Source organism: Dermacentor silvarum, chromosome 5 (genome assembly GCF_013339745.2).
Source record: "Dermacentor silvarum isolate Dsil-2018 chromosome 5, BIME_Dsil_1.4, whole genome shotgun sequence".
In the NCBI taxonomy this organism is placed as follows: domain Eukaryota; kingdom Metazoa; phylum Arthropoda; class Arachnida; order Ixodida; family Ixodidae; genus Dermacentor; species Dermacentor silvarum.
This window is the reverse complement of record NC_051158.1, coordinates 83912861-83936789: the sequence shown is the minus strand read 5'-3', so window position 1 is coordinate 83936789 and position 23929 is coordinate 83912861. Positions and strand designations below refer to the sequence as shown.

At 43.4% G+C, this 23929-nt stretch overlaps 1 protein-coding gene across 1 annotated transcript; it reads right to left on the bottom strand.

The window, feature by feature from the left end:
- Nucleotides 1-3667: 3667 nt before the first annotated feature.
- LOC125945404 (2-Hydroxyacid oxidase 2-like) lies at nt 3668-23705 on the bottom strand. The gene is made up of 4 exons (XM_049667153.1): nt 23625-23705; nt 22492-22650; nt 11817-11886; nt 3668-3872 (listed from the first exon to the last, which is right to left on the bottom strand). The coding sequence occupies exons 2-4, from the start codon at nt 22606-22608 to the stop codon at nt 3742-3744; spliced, it is 318 nt and encodes a 105-aa protein (XP_049523110.1). The 5' UTR covers nt 22609-22650; nt 23625-23705; the 3' UTR covers nt 3668-3741.
- Between the last annotated feature and the right edge of the window lie 224 nt (nt 23706-23929).

Here is a 23929-nt window from a genome sequence, read left to right as displayed (position 1 = left end):
GGACTTGGCGCGTTTTCCCCTGTCCGAGAGCATTATACCTAAAATTCTAGCAAAGTAAAAATATAATACGCACCGAGAAAAATTGGCTGTGGCTTCACTCAGTTATCCCTGGGTGTGCGTAGCGAGAGGTACGGTTTATCATATTGTGTAGCTTGGTTCTCTCTACGGTAACATCTTTATCGTTTAGCTTCATGCGTCATAGTGTTTAGGTAGGTTGTTACATCTCGTTAAGTTATGGTTACATTAAAGACTAGCCATTTTTAAAGTGTAACGCATTTATTTTGAAAGTTTTCATCTTGATGTTTCTCAATTGCCACAAAGAAGGCCTGATGGTCGGTGAGGCGGGAGGTTAAGGGGTTGTCGTCCACTGACTTGAACACGTTTCGGGTGCTATCCTCATCTGAATCCACTCGCCTGGCCGCTTCGTACTTACGACACTTCTCGAGGCATGCGGCTCGTTCTTCCTCCGTCTCCTCGGCTCGCTACCTCCTCTTGGTTTCGTCCCGACGACGAAGCCTGGCTTCTTTCCGTCTCCCCAACTCACTTTCCATATCTGCCGATGAATCCCACCGAGCCGCCCTTTCTATATATACAATGCAACGCCGGCTCTTGCTCTGTTGCAATGCGGTTTCACCGGCTCCTCCTCTGACGTCATGCCAGATGCAAGTGTCGAACGCTTGCAACACAACTGCGGCGGCGGCGACGCGATGCCGCGCCGTGGTAACTCTAGCGGAAGACGCCAGATGGCGCAGCGAGCGGTGCTGCCAGCTGCCGCGGTTCCTAGGCAATGGCTCAGCTCGCGCCGCGACCACCGGCCACAGTGAAACGGCGAGAATGTGGGCAATGTAGCTCTCTCGGCAAAATGTTTGTGAAAGTGTATCTAGTGAAGGGAAGAAATAATAGAGAAATTGCTGTTGGTAGAGAACAGTACTGGGACTGCGGTGTATTTGTTCGAAAGTCTTAGCGAGCTCATTGATGGTTGTTATTTGTGGGCTTCCTAATCACGTGTACAAAGTTCGTATTTTGATTTATCTATTGTACATTGCCAAATCAGGCGTGTTTTACAGGAAATCATACTGGGTATGTAAGCGCATCTGTAGGCGAAATATCACGGCACTTAGAATGTACAGTGTAAAGGTAGTGAGTGGTAAGTTAAAAACGACGCGTTTGGCGACGTCTCTCGTTTTGCCCCACCGTATCCTATTTGGAGTAATAATCATGCTACTTATTACTTGTGCACTGGTTCGCTCCACAGAAGTGATGTTCTCAGTGAAGCCAACAGCAAAGACTCGATAGAAGCTATATGGCTTGATGATTACACTGTGTTTTTATTGTTCGTAGAAATAACTTTTGTGGAGTCAGCCGTTGCCAACTCGAAATAAGATTTCACTTTTGGAAATAAAACTGACTGTATTTATATCCACGTTATATCAGGTCTCTCGGAAACACTTAAGTTGAAGCATTTTCGGAATGAAGTGAATAGCTGCTCCTAATTAGGCAAAAACTGCAGAAGAACAGTTGCATGCTGTAATTTCAGCACTATGTTTCTCCTTACCCATTGACTAAATAAAGCCAAAGGTATAGAGAGGAACTATTCCTTTATCATCTAACCTAGCATTAGCCTTAAGTATATAATGCTAGTTAAAGGCAAGCCTCTCTGAGATATACAGTTAGCAATGTCCTACGGCCGAGCAATGCGTTTTACGGTTTTATTTTATTGCGATAGCAATTATATGGACACTTCAACCGGATTTCTGCCGTCGGCGTTGCCGTCGCTGTGAGGTTCCGTATAGATTCCAAGGGCGATAAAATCGTCGCCGCGCGCCGTATGCGCGAGCGAAAGCGCGCGGGGGACGCGCGCCATCAAGGAGGGCGAACGCACGGCGGAAAGCAAACGCGACCGTCCCGCGAAAAGCCGTTGGGGTATGGGAGGGAGGGTGGCGGGGCGGCGCTGTGCTCCGGCGCCAAAGGCGTATCTTAACACTCAATCTCCCACGCGAAAGCAAGAAACGGGAAGAGGGAGGGAGGGAGGGGGGGGGGGCAGCTTCTCCTCTGCCAACAACTTCTCTGCCCGGCGGTCGCCCGCACCGTCTCTTATCTCCACACGGCTCTGACCTTTGTATGGGCTGTGCATTTGCCGCTCAGTTTCCGTTGAAGCGATGGACCGCGCGAACTTGCGCTTGCTGCCCGCGTTTTGACAGTCGTTGGCTGCGGTCATTCAGTGTGATCTATTCATGTTTGCTTGTGCGCGCTGACACCACGATTGTTAATTCAGTTAGTAAGCCAATGTGTCCAAGTTTATTCAGCCAATAAAACTACTATCCCTACTCCTAATAGCGCTCTACTAATTTGCTATCGCAATCGATGCTTCGCCTTTCGGGCGAAACTGCGACATTACCTCATCACTTCATTTGTTAAGGGGAAAGCCTTATATGACTCATGGTGAGGTGTTCGTTTCCCGGCCATTTCAAAACCGCGTCGTCGACACGAAATGGTCCTCTTAGGATAACAGGCGATAATGCGCACAATACAGCGAAAACGGATGGAAGAGTGATTAAGGAAGTGAACTGTAGTTAAAATGGGTATACAGAGAGGTAAATGAGGTGAATTAAGAGTGGATTGATGGTGAATTAAAGGGGTTGATTTGGTTGATAGGAGTCAAACGAAAGGCAATCGTGAGATAAAATGAGCTGAGATTATAGAACAGTAAATAGGAGAGAATTAAGAGCGAAGTGAATCAAGTGATGATAGAGTGAATCATGAGTGATAAATTTGGAGTAATAGAGGAAAGCAAGTGTTATAGAAATAAATACGAGATGATAGAGTCACTCAAGGTGAACCAAGCTGCGATAGGGTACATCCAGAGTGAATCAAGTATCAATTAAGAGCGAATCAAGGGGTTGTGAAGGAGGGGAGTGACTTGCAACAAAATATATGCGAGATTTCAGGGTTTAAGTGAGCGTGATTCAGCAAAAAAAGTGCTTACTCATGGTTGGAGTTTTGTGAATCATTGAGTTAGAGGCGCTCGGGCATTTGCTTTGAAGTCATCTTATTTGTAGCATAAGGGACGCCTAGTAATTTTTTCAACTATTATAAATGCACTCATCTCGGCTACACCTAATCTCGTCTGCCATTCTTCTGACGGTGTTGTCCTAAGTTTTCTTTCTCTGCTACACCTCATGCGGTTGGAGTTGGCTAGCTACTGCATGCATCCTAACCACAGTATTTTCACAACGGTTTTACTGACGGATTTCATGCTATAACGAAGTTGTTGACTGTTCACCAGACCAGTGCCTCGCAACCCAGTCCATCACTACTTTTGCCGGTGGTGGTGCCGTCACCCAACATTGACGGTGACCGCGTTGTTCATCAGGTCATGCAAGTCCGAAAACTTGTGCTCAATGGTTATAATGTGCTGCAGTGAATGGCTCCTGTTCCGTGAAGTCACATTCTCCATGGCAATCACTACAAGGGTTTCTACTGCTACAGGACACACAATACAATGTATAGAATCCTTTTAAACTATTTAGCTAATCTTACGCATGGGGAAACATACCCGCAAGCGCCACAGAATGCTAAAAATATCCAAATAGATCGTCCTACGAGGTGAGATCAGTAATACGCAGAGGCAATAAAAACGTAAATAACTTTTATTGTTTCACTGGCAATGAAAGATGTTGAAAGTGTTTGTGAAGATTGTATGTATGCGAATATGACATCCTCGATCACTCAGGCCAAACGCTACACAGCAACCTTATACGCAACCCAGTCGCCCCAGGGATGTCTCGGAGCGCAGTTTCTCTGGAGTGGCTGGGAGTAGTATTGTTCGCGAACGACAAAGTCTGTGCACAAGTTCTTGGCATCAGGAACACCTGTAATGAAAACGCAAATTTATAGTGCAAGAAAATAGAAATATGGTTAACTTATTGCACGCATCATTTTTTTATCCAGCGGTTGCGGCAACTAGAATCTGTGCAGACTGATTCCTACTTGCTCTGCAAGGCACGTGTGTGGCGCAGCAACTGTCAAGTAAAGCGGCCATAGCAGCGGCTACGACTGTGACGTCAGCATCCAGAAGAGGGTGCCTGTTAACTTGACGCCACCAACAAGGATTTATTAGGACGCTACCCGGCGACACACATCATTTTTGAGGCAGCTTATGCGGCAACTAGAAGCTGTGCTGACTGATTCCTACTTGCTCTGCAGTTACCTGGGTGCAGCTGTCCTCAAGGCACGTGTGTGGCGCAGCAACTGTCAAGTAACGCGGCCATAGCAGCGGCTACGACTGTGACGTCAGCATCCAGAAGAGGGTGCCTGTTAACTTGACGCCACCAACAAGAATTTATAAGGACGCTACCCGGCGACACACATCATTTTTGAGGCAGCGGTTGCGGCAACTAGAATCTGTGGTGACTGATTCCTACTTGCTCTGTAGGTTGGTGTCTTTGTTTTCTACACGCGATTGTTGGATTGTCCTTGCCGTGACTGCTGCCTCCTAGTACGTTTATTTTTTCGTGGGTGTTTTTGCTACCTTTGCTAACCATGCCCTACAATGCAGAGCTGGCAAAAAAATGAATTACTTGAGTCACTGCTTCGCTCTAGTCTTGACACTCTTACTAATGATTTAACAGTCATAATTAAGGAGAAGTTGGCTCACGAAGGCCTCGGGGAACATGCGTCCCTAAGGGAGAGTGTGCGATTTCTATGTGGCAGTTTTGACTCTATTGAGGTGAAACAGGATGATTTGACCCTAGCGAACGAGGAACTTGTTGCGCAAATGGGGCGCTAACCAGAAGAGTTGCGGAACTCGAACAGTACTCGCGGCTAAATATTGTTGAGAATTAAGAGCGTACCAGTCACTCAGGGATAGGACTGTGCGGCCATTGTGAAGCGGTTGGATGAAGCTATTCAATGTCCTGTCACGCCCAGCGACATTGATAAAATTAATCGCGTCTCAACTAAAACAGATCAAAAGATCATTGTCGCGAGGCTTTGTTGCCGGGACAAGAAAAGCGACGTTGTCCGTAAAGCGCCTAAGGTCCGTCCGAGCACTTCTTATGTTGGCGTCTCTGGCAGCTGTGATAGGGTAATTTATCTGAATGATCACCTGTCGTCCGAGAACAAAAGGTTGTTTGCTAGGGCTCTTACACTTAAAAAAGCGTACAAATGGCAATTTCTGTGGACAGAAAATTGCAATATCAAGGCTCGTAAATCTAGTGAAAGCAGGGTATATCGTATTGTCAAAGAAAGTGACCTAAGCATCCTTGCTTAGCCACTGGATTCTGTGTTCATATTTTGTTCCTAGCACTTTTTTTCACTTCCATCCTTTCATCATGACCCTGCTATCTCCTGAAGAGGCGAAGCACATAGTAACTGAATGTAATCGTTTCTTGGTTCATTTTAACGCACGAAGCCCCCGCAAAAATTCAGATAATGTCTATAACTTCATAAGTTCACTTGCTCATTCCTTCGATATTGTTTGCGTCTCTGAAACTTGGCTCTGCACGTATGACGGGAACCTTTTTGGCCTGTCATCGTACGATCTGAGTACTGTCACCGTTCATCAGGTAGTTATGGTGGCTCAGCAAATTTTATTGCCTCTGATATACCCTACACCCGCCGACAAGATCTTTCTTTTGACGTCATACATTGTGAATCCGTGTGGATTGAATTAGATCAGTCTTTTTTAATGATAATAACAACGTTATCCTGCGGTGCATTTACCGCTCTCCTTCCTCGAACGTGAGGGATTTAATTTCTGGCCTGGACACCATTTTGCATAAGTTATCATCAGAAAACAAGCGTGTTCTCCTAATTGGAGACATCAACATTAACTTGCTTAATATCGAAAATACCACATACACAGAATATTCTGATTGTTTCAGTGGCTATTGTTTGAATCTCTCACATCATCTCCCACTAGATGTCTTCTTCTTGGTGGTGCTTCATTGCTGGATCATGCACTTCGTTATATCTCGCCTTCTCCATATGCTGGAGTAATAGATGTCAACATTACTGATCACTATCCCATATTTCTTGCATTCAACATGGTCAAACCCTTTAGGACACTTACTCATGTTACTTCCATATTTGACCAGGAATTATTCCTTAATTCGATAACTACAGCTGATTGGTCTAGCCTTATGTCGTATGTGATGCAGATCAAAGCGTTCAACAAGTTTTCTTCTCTTTTTCTCAAAGCCGTGCAGGAGTGTACAGCAACAATAAAATGTATAAAAGATACAAATATCCCCAGAATCCTTGGTTATCGCCGGGATTGCTAAAAGGTATGTGGCAGAAAGATAACATTTACAGAAAAGTTAAAAGGCAACCATTTAACGCTGCTTTAGCTTCGCGCTATAAGAAGTATTCCAACACTCTTTCGTGTCTTCTAAAAACTGCGAAGAAATATATTACGAAACTCAATTATCTAATGACACAAACAGTTCTAAGAAACAATGGCAGCTCTTGAACTTCTTAAGTCGATTATCACATAGTTAACCTTCACAGAAAGTAATATATAATGGCATTACACATGACAGCCCTGACAGTGTTGCTTACGCGTTTAGTAACTACTTTTCGAAATTTTCAGTCAAAAACATAGCACTTCGCATTGTAACCTAATTCGTTCTGACCACTCCTTCTTTCTTTTTCCCGTGACACCTGCTGATGTGTCTACAGCAATTGTAAATCTTAAAGAGCTGGTCCCTGGTATAGATCAAATTTCAGCACGGCACTTAAAACTTGTAGTTGATGTTATTTGTGAACCATTTTCTGTAATTATAAATCTTGCGTTCAAGAACGGAATATTTCCTAACTCGCTGAGAGTAGCTAAAGTTGTTCCGGTATATAAAAAGGGTGACCGATTGTCAGTTTCCAACTACCGCCCCATCTGTATTCTTTCATCGCTTAGTAAAGTTATCGAAAAATTATTTATAATTCGCCTAAGCAAATACCTGCAAAAATTTAATCTACTGCAACCATGCCAATTCGGTTTTCGGGAAGGAAGTTTCACCAACCTTGGCCGACCTCCCCTCACTTCTCTTCATTAAATCTGCTCTCTCTCTCTCTCTCTCTTTCACCAACCTTTCCCTGCTTTCCCTGACTGACGACATCTAGCGCTCTATTGATTCAGGATGCATAGTTCGCTCAGTTCTTTTTTTACTTCACAAAAGCATTTTACACCATTAATCATCTATTCCTTTGTAACAAACTCGATGCATACGGTATTTCAGGCCTGGCCCTCAAGTTCTTAAAAAGTTATCTGCTGAACAGAAAGCACACGGTATACATATCGGGCTGTTTCTCCGCTACTAAAACAATTAAAAAAGGGGTGCCTGAAGGTTCATTACTTGATCTATTACTTTTTTTTCCTTTACATCAATGATCTTCCTGGCAGCATACACATGGCTCACTGCGTTTTATATGCCGACGATACGACTATTTTTTTGGTGATACATGTATCTATGCTGTCGCTACCAAATTAAATTATGTTCGATGTAGCGTGTCCAAGTGGTGCAACGAAAATTATTTACTTATAATCCAAATAAATCTAAATTTCTTAATTTAAAATCACCTCAACGTAAGTTACCTCATTACCAGGCATCAGAATCGACTCGCATTTCATAAGTGTCAGTGATAGTGCATCATTCCTTGGCGTTCAACTTGATACTAACCTTAAGTTCGTTAACCATATTGCTCAAATTAGAGAGAAGGCAGCATTCGGCATTCCTGCATAGCCCAAAGCACGCTCATATTTCTCCCATCAGACCCTAAAAATTAAAATTAAATTATGGGGTTTTACGTGCCAAAACCCGTTCTGATTATGAGGCACGCCGTAGTGGGGGACTCCGGAAATTTGGACCACCTGGGGTTCTTTAACGTGCACCTAAATCTAAGTACACGGGTGTTTTCGCATTTCGCCCCCATCGAATTGCAGCAGCCGTGGCCGGGATTCGATCCCGCTACCCTCGTGCTCAGCAGCCCAACACCATAGCCACTGAGGAACCACGGCGGGTATCCCCCATCAGACCCTGCTTTGTCTTTACTTCACTTTTATTCATTATCATATCACCTATGGCATCGCATCATGGGGAGACACTTATCAGTATCATTTTTCATCCCTTCAGCATTTGCGAAATCGAGCCATTCCCATTATTTTTCACTGTTCTCGCGACGGCAGCGATACTGCTCTTCTTCGCTGCAACTACATCTTGTCTCTTATTAACTTAATTGTTTCGGTTTAGTCAAATTTTGTTGTTATATAAACAATTAACAAATCAACTTGCCATCAATTTCATTGATTCAGATCTTTTAGTAAATTCCAACTGTACTAGGTTTGCTGCTGACAATAATTTTGTTACCTAAGGTTTCTACCAATTACGGTAAATCATCTTCATCCTTCTGTGCGATCACATTGGGGATTTATTTACCCATGTCTGTTAAATCCAAAGTTTCTTTAATTTCATTCAAGAATTCGTTAAAAGATTATTTGTTGAATTCTTGATGTTGATGCTTGTTAAGTTGCACTAGATTTGTGTTTTTGTATACAGTATTTATTTCTCACTTTCCTCTTTTTTGCGTTATGCATGTTGATGTTTTGTATTCCTTTATGCTTACTGTTATTTTTACGTTCATGCATTTTGATGTTTTCTATTCCTTTATGCTTAATGTTATTTTTACTTCATATATTTGTTCCATTGGTTCGCACTGCTGCTAATTCGTATATTGTTTATTTGTAACCTTCATCTAGGGTCCCGTTGCAGTCTTGTACTTTGGGACCCTCGTCTGGAAATTTCATATGTTGTCATTAACATACGATGGAATAATAATAATGAACTGATAAAAAATGAAGATGTTATCTAACTCCAAAATGGGCAAATTTGCAGCCTAAACAGTTTATTTCATTACTTGATATAGATACGGATTTCTCAGCGTGCTTGAACTTGCTTCCAATATTTGTAAACATCAGAAGGTGCACCATTTCAAAAACCTATTCCTAATCAGTCCAAGAACGCGCATGTCTGCTTTGTTCCGAGCGTGAAGAGCCCGAAGTATGCGCATTAAATTGAAGCTGTGACTGCTAAGCACCAAACAAGAGTACGTCTGTCTAATAGTGCCTATTTGCCAGCACATCATAGTCTCTGTGGCAAGTGGCAGTTGCAGACGAACACATCATAGCCTGTCCGGAAGAGCCACCCGACTCCAGGAACGCAGCCAGAGCTGATCGTTTTGGGCAGACCACTTAAACGAGGTGACCCGTGTGTAGCACGGTCGACTGCATACCTTGCCACTTACTCGAAGCCACCGCACTCGTTTTGGAGCTGAGCTCTGCCACCAGTTGAAGCATTGACTTCAATTGTTCGCCGCAAACGGTGTGTTCGACCCGCCCGTAAGCTCAGTGACCATCGTGTAGCCATTCTAAACTCAAGGTAGCAGGCTTGATGCCAACCGTAGTGGCCAGGTTTCCGTGAGGGCAGAATGCAAGAACAATCGTGTATTTTCCACTGCATGTAGGTTAAACAACCCCAGCTGATCTGCATTAATCCGAACTTTCCCAATCATGATCAGATTGTGTTTTTGGCGCGTAAGATTGCATATTTTTTTCTAGAGATCAGTTTCCTCAGCGCGTAGTGTCTCAGCAGGGCTGTCCCCTTAAACATTGACTAATACATACTTGTCACCCGCGTCTGCTGCTCGCATTCATTCCTGACGTATAAATGTTCGGATGTTCAACCAAATTGTGAAATAGGCACGCAAATTAATGGTAAAGTTTTCTAAAGCCGTATCTTTAAACTTGTACCTTTCTCATACATTGAGTCCCAGCTCATATACTTCCCCGACTTGCGGCCAACAAACCATGAATTAGGTACGACTAACAGGCTCTCGTTATAAATAGGTTCTAGTAACTAAGTCAACTCCAATTCGGCAGTTATGAATTCAGTGAGGATCAATGATGTAGCACCTTATAATGCTACGATTCCTCCTGGTTCCTGTCCAAAGGTGACGGCAAAAATTTTTACACACATAAATATCAATATTTGTTCGTCGCACCACTATACTGGGCGTTCAAAATGAATCTTTACGGAATTGAAAAATATCGCCTGTGGCAGATAGCATAATTCTTAGCAACTGAGCTGGGTTATTCAAATAGGCGGACATTAGTAGCACGAGAATCGAAACATACATTCAACTAATTAACACAAATTGACTAATGAACTTCGTAGTTCATTACTTTACGACACATATTGCAATTTACGAATGTAGCCAATGAGCTGCAGGACGCATCCCTTGAAATGAATTTTCAGGATGACACCAGTTTCGAGATATATTTCCCAAAGTTGGGACGAAATACATGGGCGTTCCACTTACTTTTGCGCTTCGATGTATAAAAGAGCATTTTTGTAAAGAAGTAAGTGGAACAACGGTGTATGTTTTACAACGACTTTGATGGCGCATATCTCAAAGCTGGTGTCATTGTGTAAATTCATTCCAAGTGGATACGCCTGACAAGCTCACCGGCAACAATGAATAAATTGCAATATGTGTCGTAAAGTAATGAAACTGATAATATACTTATTGAATTTTGGTAATTAGTTGAATATGTGCTTTGATTTAGAGTGATACTAATGTCCGCCTCATCGACAAACTCAGATGATTGATAAGAATGCCACAGCCATTTCTAAAATTCCGTAAAACTTAAAAATGAACACCCTGTACTGCATGGCGTTCAAGCAGGCAGGCAAATTGTAAAACTCTTTTATCGAAATAGGTAGCGACACAACTGGCAGAAAGAAGCTATCCTTCCAACGCTATTGACTCTTTTTTCTGGGTTGCACAAGTTTTTTCATTTATTATTTTGGCGCGAAATTCATTGTTCACTGAGGGCGCTTGCGGGGTATGCAGCTCCAAGAGACAGCCAAAAGTTTATTGGGTTCCCGTAATGTGCAAAGAAGCATGAGCGTATATTGCGTGTGAGCATTAACGTTGCACCAGTTTAAAACTATTTCAATATCGGAACTAGGATGCCATCTAAGCCACAAGAAAAACTTGAAAGACATTTGAGAGGTATGAAATCCATCAAAAGAGTTATGAGACGTGTCAACAAATGTTTTACTAGTGTTTGTGATGAAGGTGTAATCTCACAGCGAGTTATTTTGCTCCCAAAGGGTAAACATTACTCCAGTGCGATCAATGTACCGCCACCATGTGCCTGTGCCTTTCTTCTGGGGCGCCAGCTGCATGTTTCGTTGCAAACATGGTCAATGCCTGCGCAGGTGTAGAGCTAGTGCTAGCGCAACCAATCATACTTGGGTCGGCTGCCAAAAGAGGCAGCGCACTTTTTATGGCAGAGAATTCACACCAAGCATGTACATTCAAGTGTTCCATAGACCAGTGGGTCGCCACTGTACATCATTGTAAGCTTTCCGAAGCACTTCGATGTTCCACCTTTTAGTACCTTCTAGAAGGAATTACTGACAATAACAGGAAGATAGACAGTGAACAGGAGTGTTGCATTTTGAAAGAGAGCTCATACGGCAAAACCTGTGCCGTAGCTGCGCACTAGGTTGACCAGCAATTGTACCCTTCTAGCTGCTAAATAAAACCAATGCAATTGTGGAGGTTATTCTTACAGTGCTTGGCCACTGCGCACAGGATTGCGAGTGCTACCTTCTCAGCTGGATACATTTTCGCCTTACCGGAAAAATCAAATGGAACTTCGGAGCATACATCTTTTGTTCAACAATGAAGCCGCTGTTCTCGAGGGGAACAACTTAGCGGCGATCGCTTTATGTATTTCACATTAAAACACTCACCTAGTAGCTGAATAGTTCGATTGAATTCGCTCCTAAGAATATCCAGAACCTGGTCGACACCTTCTTTTCCTGCAAGTAAAAAATGCAGCTTGTGACATTGTGGAAGATGATCACTGCTGGAATGGTTCAGAATACCTGGATCTAGGTGTGAATTCGTGTGTTTAAGGTATGGGCTTTGAAGTTTGAAGCTTTAAACCGGGAACTTGTAGTGGCATTTCTTTGAAGTTTATATGCGCTTAACTGCGTTTGTTTTAGAAATAGATGTTTGCTTAACTGCCGCTAACTACGTTTGTTTGAAAAATGGATGTTGAAGCTTTTACCAGGGAACCGTATAGCTGCGTTTGAATACCTACGGCAACAGGGATTCTTCTGCCGTAAACCTGTATTCTGGAGTTGTGCTTTGCGCAGAGTATTCGTGTTTCAATCAGGAATACTGTTGTGGGTTTAACACAGCTTTTGTCAATGCTAAGGATTTTCTGGTCACGCCACGACGGTGTTCATAGTGTCTATGGAAGTGCGCTGTAGAAAATTTGCGGGTTTGATTGCGGCACAGTGGTACAATATCTATAGGCGCGAATGCAAAAACGCTTCAGTACTTCGATTTAGAGGCACTATATGATTCCCTCGTAGTCAAGATATACTCTGGATTCCCCCACTACCGAGCATGCCTCATAATCATATATGGTGATTGTGGCAAGCAGAACCCCATAATTCATCATACTGTAACTAATTGTCACACTTTTGCACAAAGGACAGATCCATACTTACAAAATAAATTATCCGTTCTTTCCTTAAAAAAAACATGGATATGCTCTCCAAAACCAGTTTGGCTGACGCTAGTTGGGACAACCTATATAGTCATGGCAAAGTTTCCTAAGTTGACTGTATCTCGGTATGGAGAGAGAGAGAGAGAGAGAAATAACTTTTATTTTCCGAAACGGTAATCCGAGTCAGGACCCGGTTCACCCTAGGTGGTATGGATAATTAATGTTTATGTGTGCTCCTGCATTTTCATATGACAATTTGCAGGACGCTTAGGCTTCGTCTTTAAGAGTGGAACGCGATAGCACTCAAATCCCTGGCCTTTTATCAGACTTTTTTCTAGTATATTCCAATCCGACGCTCCCACGTCTGTAGGCTGTGGTAAAGTCGTACCTTACAATTTTTCTGACAGATTTTACTTTGACAAATTGAATGTTTAATCACTAATGCCTTGCGCCACGTGAAGTGCCTGCCCGGTCGGGGTGGTTCGGGATGATGTGGTTGGGCATGTGCTCGCCAACGACGCCGGGGGCACATGCCGAGGCCGACACCAATGCCGGATTTTCTGCGACACGGGGCCCTTAACGCTATCGCGTTAAAAAGAATTCTGTTCTGAAGTTTGATTTTTTACTTTGTTGTTGCAATGACAAAAGGCTGAAAAGTGATTTAATTGTGGGGCCGTTCCTTTTTATTTTTGTGGCTCACTTCACCCTGTAACGTTCTGGATTACATAAACTAATTATCACAACTGTAAAATCACTTGACGTTTTTATTTTGATCTAGTAACATCTAATGGAGTACTCTTAGCTCTGTAATGTCTCGTGCGGAGGCCTGATGTATATTCAGCAATTTCTGTGAAAAAAGAGCAGTATTACGAGGCCTTGCTACTTTTGAGTAGCAGCTGGCATGCCCCTGCATGTTGTCCCTTTCTTTCTTTATCGTAAACTCAAAGTACAAAAGCCAGTGCGAATTTATAGCAACATCCTACAACTGTAGCCATTGTAGGTTGAACCGATTAACATGCAAAGTGCATCTAGGGAACGCAGCCTGGTCTCATTGTGCAGAGCATCTGGAAGTGAGCACACCAGTTAGAAAATACATTAGGGCGTATTGACACCGTATGCATTACTGAGGCATCCTAAACTATAAGGGAGTTTTAACATGACGTCACGTACGCCATTTTGTTGCCATATTCACATCTTGGACTGTACAGCTGGAAATATCTGAATATAGCTAACCCGAAGATTTTCACGATGGTGGCTGTACGAAAGTATGGCGACCTCGAAGACCTCATTGAATAACCGCTGTCCTCTGCCACATACGTTGCGTGCAACCTTCTGAGGGCGTTCAAGAATTTTTGCAGTGGCTGATTAGTAGCGAAAAACTTTTAGCTGCTTTTGTGTCAATTATGTGAATATGATGCATATTTCGGCTCAAAAAAACGAAAATAAAAACGTTCTATTGCACTAACGGTTTACGGGCCAGCTGATGCGATTTCCGCAGCAGCATTGTGGCAATGCTGATGTTGTTGCTCAACCGAAGGCTGGCCGATAGCTGCACGTATTTCGCCATGTCGCATGTGATAACATAAGTAAGGTACGACACCTGAAACAAGTCGTGGATAGCTAACCTAATAACTTTGCCTTGCCCACACACAAAAGAACTATAGAAAAAATGTCTGAGCAAGCTGTCAAACCAACGCACTTTTCATTTTTCCTTGTGGTCGGTGCCTTTTCAAACAATTTTGTTTCTTTGTTGTTGTCGCACTGAGTGGTGTGCACATTGGAGTGATATGTTCTGATGCTTTCCCAAGTAGTTATCTACCTGTAGTGTCAATCTTCCTTATAACTATGTATTTCTCACAAAAATTGTGTTATTACCTGTAGCGTTTAAATACGCAGATTACCACAGAAATCAACCTGCTTCTAATTAAATTTATTCCACTTCAATTTATTTCAGCACCAATCAAGTTGAGATTCTTGGACAAGCTGCCAATAAAGCCTGACGTGGTCCGAGGCAGTGACAAATGGCAGCCAATACGCTTGCATGCCGCCCAAGCCAAAGCTAACGTGCAATACCACACTGTTCAGACATGGCTTAATAAAACGTCACATCACACGCTCCTCTCTTACATCTGGGAGGCCTGTTTGGAATTGCCGAATGTGAATAGAAGAGCATGACAACTTTTCCCTATTGATGACATTCCTTGAGACCATCCTTTAATAAAGACGTTTGTGCTGCTTTCACTGAACGGTGTCTAATGTATAAAGTTAACATTAACGTATTAGGAAAAAATACGACAAAAAGGAGAGGTGACATACATAAGGAGTAAGTCTTGTAAAGCAATTCAAACATATGAAAAGTGCTGAATCGATAGCCGGTCGGACTTAACAGTGTAGTAAAAAAAGAAACAGCGCGAAATTCAACATATAATATATAGATTTTTAGATTGGCCAGTACAATCATTAATTGTTTAACAGTTATATACACAATATTCAGTTCATGCTCGTGGTACAAAGAGTAAGAATCAAGTTTTATCACCGCCATATGACCTGATTTCCAGTGATTTACTTCTTGTATGAATAGGCCTCCAGCTAACCCTATGTTTGTACTGGTGCAAAAGGGGTAAGGTATGTTATGTTCGCTTTGTTTGAATAGTAGGGTAGTTGAAGCCGTAGAGCTGTTATAAGTTGTTCTGGCCATGGCAGTTCCCATACTTCGAAGTCGCGTGTATTGACCGTGTTATGCTTCATCGTTAAGTTTGACATAACTGTTAAGGTGTAAATTTTTATTTATTGTCGATCGTATAACGTTGCGTAAAATTCTTTCAAAGCAATTAAACATACGTAACGAATTGAGGTTTTCCTAAAAAAGGACTGGAACAATTGTATTAAGGAACATGAAGGCATAATGTACTACTTCTTACTGTATTTTGGGTGTATTGATATCAAAAGCGTTGCAGTACGCCAGGCGAGATGGCAATAATTTACGTGAGGTACCAAGAATGAGTTGCCCAAAGAAAGCTTTATGCTTTTTTTGCAGAAGAACGCAACCTGCAAAGTAATCCAGTCGTTTGAAATAGCCTCTAGTTATCATTCCACATGAGCATTCCACGGCACAAGTGTTCCAAAAGAACAGATATTTTCAAAAATTAAAATGAATGGTAAGATGGACACATTGAGCTGTAGTGGGGTACATGCATCAACATGTCAGTAGTTGGCCTATGTGCCACAGCCTTTCTTTTGTTAACGCTTAGAGTCAGCTAATTCGAGGAACTATAGGATGACACCTTTGTTTGTACCGCGTTTGCGTTCATCATGACATCAACAGGGGCAATCACAGTGACAGATATACTCAGGTCATACGCATTCGTCATGAACAATAGTTACAAAACAATTAATAAAACTATGATAAAACCAAACGTCCCAAAAAGTTCCTTGTGGCACCCGAGCAAGAACCGGTTTCAAATGAGACATGTGTGTGTTTACAACTACTTGCGGCCTACGGTACTGAAGATACAATCGTAACAGACTGTACACGTTACAGAAAAATAACGCATTACTTCTTTCAAAATGTGAATTTATTGCAGGTACTAATTACTCCCCTAGAAACGTAAGTAACGAATTACTAATAAGTAATCCATTAATTTAACGTTACTGTCTTCCCGATATTTTTAACATTCCACAAATACAGCAAATAGAGCCAGTTCATTGAATGCGTTCTGTGAAGCCATTCACAGGTTGTTTATCTTCACTATAGGAACTGCTTTTCAAACATATTTCTGTAATTTTTCCTCATTTTCTTACGAAGTCATTTTCAGTGACACTGATAACTCGCTCATTGTGAACACTAAAGAAAAGGGCTGTGTTGTAATGTATGAGCACCTTGCTTAGAAGGTCACAAAATTCGGCTACTGAATGCCATGATGCCCCGATCTGGGTGCTCTGTGAAGCGTAGCGCTTTATTCCTGCTTGAGTTAGGGCGACAGCGCTCCCGATAGTGCCAGTGAAGAACTTAAAAATAATAAATAGGGGATTCAGTGGCATCAACGTTTGACGTGCCCATGCTATTAAGTCATAGAAGCACCCTTTACATTTATCGGCCAATCTCTGGAAGACCTTAACCTGAACCTTTCGCTCGTTCGCCATTAGGATATATTACTAGTGTAACAGACGCCAGCAAACGGTCGCATTATTTGAAAACGTGGCCAAATCTATAATGTAACCTAACATAAAACGCTGTATCATATCCACCCTAAGAATACTGTCCGTGCGTTATAATCGAAAAATAGGTACACCCGTGAGCAAAAGTATACCGACCAGGGATGCGCGATAAAGCCGATTTTTTTCAACTGCCTGCCACTGCAACTTGAAATTGGGGATTGCAGTCCAAACGTGACATTGCGAGCTTTCTAGTATGCTCATCAGTTTCAGTTTATGCATGTCAAAAATACGAAGAAATTCAGTTTTTCGGCGACCTTGTGGTCCGTATACCTTTTCTCATGGCGACATATAGTATATTGATAGTATATTGATAGTATATTTTCTCTCTGATAGTATATTGCGACATATGAGTCGCAATATACTATAAGAGAGATAAAAACATTATAGATAGTAATCTCGACAACGGCGCTGCCGAAGAAACAAACTTCGCGCTCTGAAATTTTATTAAACATCACTACAAAAATAGCTGTTTCGCTGTTAACGCGATAGCGTCAAGGGCCCCGTGTCGCAGAAAATCCAGTGTCGCTCGTCATCGGCGCCGTTGTCGGCGGAGTTTTCCGTGAGATCACATTTTCGCATATATTTCTGTACATAAGCTGAAAGTTTTAATTTTCCCGAGGGGGGGGGGGGAGGGGGGGCTGGGGCCTGACCAGCTTTCCGAACCCTACCCGTGTATGCACACACACACACACACAACACACACACACACACACACACACACACACACACACACATACACACACACACACACACACACACACATATATATATATATATATATATATATATATATATAACCGTTATTACAAATTTTACTGGAAACTTCGTGTGACCTCGATAGGTTGTTCAGTGACGTGACGAGCTTATATGAGTATTTGCAAGATCTCACAGTAGGAGACAATTCAGTTTTACAACCTGAGTCCCCTCGTACCACCAAGGGAGTAGCATCTCTCTAATGACCCATACGACAAGCGGAGTCAGTTACACACGTTAGGGAGATAACTGTGCTTTGTGCGCAATAAGTCGCACAAGTACACATCTATGAAACCTTTTCCTGACGAAAGGTCAGTTATTCAGAAGATAAGACATAACATATATAAAAATTAAACGATATATAACAAATTCTGAACACAACTTATGACGAATTATTAGCATAAGTAAAATGTGATTCCATAACGCAATAGTTTCATTACTTGTCAAAATATGCTTTTGCCACTGGTTTCGTTGATTTTCCGGAGGCCGAATAAAGGATTATAGAGTAAAGATCATCAGATCCCAAATAAATAAACTCATTAACAAATAAATAAATAAGACAACGATATTTTAAAAGCGCGAAAGGACTCGATAGCAAATATAGGAACAGCGCTGATTGTGTTATGAGCGGCAAATGCAGTATATGAAGAATAAAAATTAATAAGGAAAATGCACAGAACTGGGGTGTTTTACAAATAGCGCAACCACGCGTATTTTTTTACCCAAATGACACCACTCGGCTTGCGCTATTATGTACCCCATTTTCGTTCTTTTGTACAACTTTTTGCGTTGTTTTCTAAGCCAGGTGGTTTGCTTTGACTTGCAAGTTGGCGCCTTTCTCTCCTATTAAAGAATCAGTTCGTTGTCTGATGCGATGATTTCACCATCATGAAAAAGTGTTCGTTCCGGCACTTGATCTGGAAATGAAGTTGTCAGCAATCTTATTCGAATTGATTTTTCGGGAGAGTTCTTTGTGGGCGTGCAAAATTGCCGGATGGTTCAAGCGGGCCTGTCCAGTCGTCGACCGCACGTACATTTTCAGTCGCCGAAGGCAAGAAAAGGACCTCTCGGATGTGGTTGACGAGACCGGTATGGCCAAGCACTTTTTTTAGATTGGCCATTTCCGCAAAAGGTTACGCAGGTGTTCGCTCTTGGCCCCCGTAAGGGTACGGGGGTCAAGAGCGAACAGCGTAAGAGCGTCGTGCACATGTTTACACATAAGCACGACGTTCTCGAATGTGCATGATGCCGACCCTGCTGGCTTAAAATGTCAATCAGCATATCTCTGTGCAAAATCAGGCGTCATGGTTCAAGGTCGTCACTATAGTGGAACTTCCCTATGGCAAGCTGCTCAATGTGGAATTACGCTGCCAAGTGTCAAGTGGATACCTGTTTAACGAAGGCAGCAGTGTGTCAAGTACATAGCAACCTGTGGCGGTACATGTCACTCATGATGGAAACGTGAGCTGAGGAACCTTCTTAAAAGCAGCGTGGAGTCTTCTTTTGCCTAACAGCTAGAACACACGGGTCCTCAACTCCTACTTTTCCTGCCTCTGTCATACATACGCCGGTCACGCGCTTAATTTTGGAGTTAATCTGCGCCGAGTTCAAGCTTGGGCCATCCGAGATGGTGGTGGCCAAAACTTTTATTGAACAAAGATAGAGGCTGAAGCCCGTGAGCTCCATGAAACTAGATGTCTTTTTAGTCCGGGACGTCATCGGTCGAAGCCGCCACTCAAGCCCGTTGGACCAGAGCTCGTATGTTGCACCTCTAGACCGGAGCTGCTGGGCACGGTCGCCTCCCAGTCCTCCCGAGTTGGGTGAGGAATAGGGGATAGATTGTGATTGTGTTGGCAGGCTCAGACCATGTGATACAGATCTGCCAAATAACCACAGGCATTGCCCATTGACTATGGGATCGAAATGTTTTATTATAGCTAGGCAGAGCAACGTATTAGTTTGGAGGCGCCGTAGGACGCGTTCTTCTTTTTGCATAGGGCTTTCGCCGGAGGGGAATACACCCGGTGCTGCTCGCAGAAGTACTCTCGGATTGCACTGAACCGTAGTAGGGTTGTAGAACATTCAGGCTGTTTAGGGCAAAAGCGAGGGCCCCAGGGACTGAGTGCGTCGGCTGCTGCGTCTGGAGCTTCATTACCTTGAAGGGCCTGATGGCCAGGAGTCCGGATTATTCGTTTTGGTGCGGGATCCCGATACCTGATCAAGAGTCTCAGAATTTTGTTGGCTAGTGGAGAGATTTCCCCTGCCAAGTAGTTTTTACAAGTCCTTCGAGAGCCTGTGAGTATGCATTGGATTGAGGGTGTGCAATCTCCAAGGCGACCGCGACCTCCTCTGCTTGGTTTGGATTCGCGGCTTTAAATGAGAGTCTGACCACCTGAGTTCCCTGATGTACAAGCGCCGCCGTGTAATATCTCCTGGGCTATGGTCCGGCTACATCTACATAGTAAACTCCAGAACGGGAGCCAAGCTGTCTTTCTTGCGCTTTGGCACGCGCCTGTCTTCGTCTTTCATGTTTTCCTTCGTCATATACGAGGGAGTGGGGGCACCCAGAGTTTGGTGTGCGATGGCTGGGGCCGTATTCTGAAACGTTCGCCTAGGCAAAATCAGCGTGCGCGCTGATTGGCTGGTTGAGCAAAATTGAATGACGTCGGGCTCAACCACCCAATCAACTCATCCAATTTTGCTAAAACAGCCAATCAGCGCACGCCTGAAAGCGAAAAAAGAATTTTCGCCCAGACGAACGTTTCAGAATACGGCCCCTGGTCTCTTCGCCTGCTCTGTCTCCCCGCGCACCTAGTCTTATTTTCCGCTGGTGCTTATCGGTGTAAAATACGCTTCTTTTTAAAGCGTTGCTGGACAGTGGGACGTATGCGTCCCACTTTTCATTCCACGTTCCCGGTGCTGTCGCTCCTTAAGAGAGCTCGCTCTACCCCATACAAGCCACAAACTCTATCTATTGAGTATACCACAACATTCTGTATGTACTTTCATAGCGTTTCCGCTAGGTGAAAGCACGCAACAAGACAAGTATTAGTTTTGCTTTTCCATGTCCGCTTTTCTGTTTTTTTTTGTGTTTTTTGAGCTACTTTCAAGCAAAGAAAAAAATGTCTGGTCAGAAAATCTTGTGTTTCTTGCGCTACAGTAACCACTTACAAACAAACTATCAGCTATAATTTGTTATGTTTCGCGTGCATATTTAAACGGAACCAGTGGCGCACCGACGGGGGGGGGGGGGTCAGGGGTTGTAACCCCCCCCCCCTCAGGCCGACTTAACCCCCGCTTTTTTTAGCCTCTTTTCGTTCCTTACACATTTGAGTACTTCAACTACGACGTAAGACGCGCAATCGTCTGCACCCTCACAAAAAGCGCTTTTTTGACAATTTCCCGTGAAGAATTGAAATTAGTGCTGTTTAGATGGTATTGGCAAACTGTCAACGCCCCCCCCCCCCCCGGCAGAGATCCTGGGTGCGATACTGAACGGAACTTTTTTACAAAAACCAGTGTGATTCACCTATTCCAGGTTAGGCTTAGCGTATAGCGTGCACGCTGTTCGGTCCGTACTGATTGCTTCTTTCTTTTTCTAAAGATTAGAAGAAGCGCTCATGTTCAAGGAGCACTTTAATTATTCTGGAGCTTGCCAGAGTACTCTAACAACAGTGATGATGAGCATCGTTCAGAGAACCTTCCGGATGGTTCTCCGGAAGCATCGATTCTCCGGAAACACTCACCACCAAACTTGACAGGCACCCGATGGGAGTGCTGCTGGTGCTCAACTAGCAAAAAAGAAGTCCGCACGAAGTACATGTGCAATGTGTGCAACGTTCTGCTGTGTGCAACTTCCTTCGCACCATTTCACAAAAAATGTGAACTGCCTCAAGTGGACAGCGGGACATGATTCTATGATTCATATAGGCGATATAACCAACGTAGAGACTCGTGTGAGGGCCGCAAGTTTTTGCCGCAATTTGACGAGACTTTCATGGGACAGGGCCATTTTATCTTATATTTCTAACTACGAGTATCAAATCCGCCGCAAACCTCCGCGATCGCCTCCTCTCGCCATCTATAGTCGTGTACAACTTTAGAAGGCAGCGACATTTGCCCCTCAAATGCCAATCTCACAACGGCGAACACACTGCAATAAAACTATCGTCGTCATGACACTGTACTTGGCCCCGAATCTCTCCCAAGGCAACGTAGAAAAGTACATCGATCTAGCCAGGCACGAATACGAAACAAAGTACAAGAACAACCCCTTCGTACTTGTCGCAGACTTCAACGTTGACATCACGGACAGCGACTGACTTGTGCCGTATGTGACGTCTCGATACGCTCTACAATACATTAGAATGCATTTCGTATGACTGGAAACAACCAACAACCACTAAGGAAACGTGCATAGACCTTGTCTTTGCCAACCTCAGGCTAGATCCTATCGAAAAACAATTGGCTCTACATTTGACGCACCACAAAGCATTGATAATGAAGGGAAAACGGAATCCAGAACTCAAAACGAAATACGACTTATGACAAATAAAGCATTGTATATACTATGGACACGCATTGTCCCTCATTTACATGTGCGAGTGGGCAATGTCACGGGTGATTTACGGTAAGAACGATTCCTGTGCTTCGCGCACTCGTCATGATTCACTTCGTGGAGATGGGTGGATATTTTTGATTATTTCTCAGACCCTGCTGTCTTTCCACTTGCTCGGCAAATGAGGCACAGACCTACGTCAGTTCTCACTTTGGGTAGGTATAAACGATTCCACAATCAGCTAGTCTCGTAGACAGTAGACAGCTGTGCTAGGGTCAAGCCATGTCGCGGCTGTTTTCCTTGCAAAAGATTCGATATCCTGGTACAAGTGGCCTTGCAATTGGTACGAAACGATGAAAAGAAGAAATAGAACGCATGCCTTGTAAGAGAGTCCCCAGAGTACCGGCCTACCGACGAAGACCGCACGGGCACCGATGCTCAACGCCTTCACAGCGTCGGCTCCCGTACGCACGCCGCCGTCCAAGTAGATTTCCATGCGGTCACCCACAGCTGCAACCACCTCTGGCAAGGCCTCGATCTGGAAAGAAAATGGCCGCGCGCAATGAATACGCTTCCTACGGAACCCTTCAAGTGTACTGGATTTTGTTGAAGTGCGACTACATCAACGTCAACGAGCAACGGGGAAGCCATAAAGGCTTACACTTGCTGCGTTCAGCTAACTCCATCATCAAAAGTGCATTCACAATTCAGTACACGTGATCGCTGGAGCCTGTTTCCTCAAATACAAAGATTGTTAAAATACTTGCCAGTAAGTTTTCTCAATATAGTTTGTACTTTTTCCTTCACTGCATTTTTACCACTCTGCAATTCTTTCTCGAAGGTGCAGGTGTATTTACACTGTAAGTAATACTCGAAAGTCTATTTGAAGATAGGTAGGCTCAATGAGTCTTTGGGACAGGGGCCAATCTGTTGAGGAGAAAATCATGTTTTTTTCTAAAATGTATTCTACGTTTCTGGACTGCCCAACAGCCCTCAGAACACTGTGTTGAAACATCGTGCGTAAACTCTGTCGTCATTCTTATTCGCTTCTTTTCTACTATGTTCTATATGTATTGGTTCAGCATTGGGCGCCTAAGTTTAGTGGGCCTTTTTTTTTTTGCAAAGCAGAGTGCTTTCACAGAAATCACGCAGAACAGGCAAATCGGTTTCAAAAACTTAGTTAAATAGTTGCATATTACAAAAATGTTTTGCAGTATATGACAGATATCAAATTGAACTAAAAGACTTCCCTGCAGTTTCGTTATTACTTCCTTGCCCGATAACATCATCGTCACAGACACAAACCCCTGAAACATCATTTCCCTGGCTATTGCTCGATGCAACGCATCATGGATTGCGATCGCGTTTTTGAAATACCCTGGACAATTTTCTGCCGACCTGTTGCTCTGCAAGTTACACGCTGTTGATTAGCAAGCAACCAAGTAGCCCATCAGCACGTTGTTCTGAATGAACAGATAAGGCAAAAAAAAGAAAACACGTCTAGGCCCTCACCGTCGCAGGGTCTCCGTCAAGCTGCCGCGCTCCATGGTTTGAGACCAAATTGCCGACGCACCGTTCTGGTAAGCCGTCAGCGCCGCTCAGCTGCAGCCACGCAAATTATTTTGCAGCGCCATGAAAAATTGAACTAAAGGTAAAAACCACAAAGCACTACGTGAACAAAATAAAAAGTGACACAGGGCCTACAATGCTCATATAGCCTAATAAGCCGGAGATATTCTTGTGTCTACGTCAGCAGCGCCGTCGGGACAATAAATGCTTCAAAATGTCAAATATTTGCTTACGCAATCGATTCCCTG

Bases quoted from the DNA above. Each gene is read 5' to 3' on its own strand.
- LOC125945404 (XM_049667153.1), bottom strand. From the start codon at position 22,608: ATGGAAATCTACTTGGACGGCGGCGTGCGTACGGGAGCCGACGCTGTG. The intron at 11,887-22,491 runs GCATGCGTTCTA...TTTTTACTTGCA, and splicing joins TCTGGGGACTCTCTTACAAG to GGAAAAGAAGGTGTCGACCA. The intron at 3,873-11,816 runs GTGAGTGTTTTA...TTTTCATTACAG, and splicing joins TCGAACTATTCAGCTACTAG to GTGTTCCTGATGCCAAGAAC.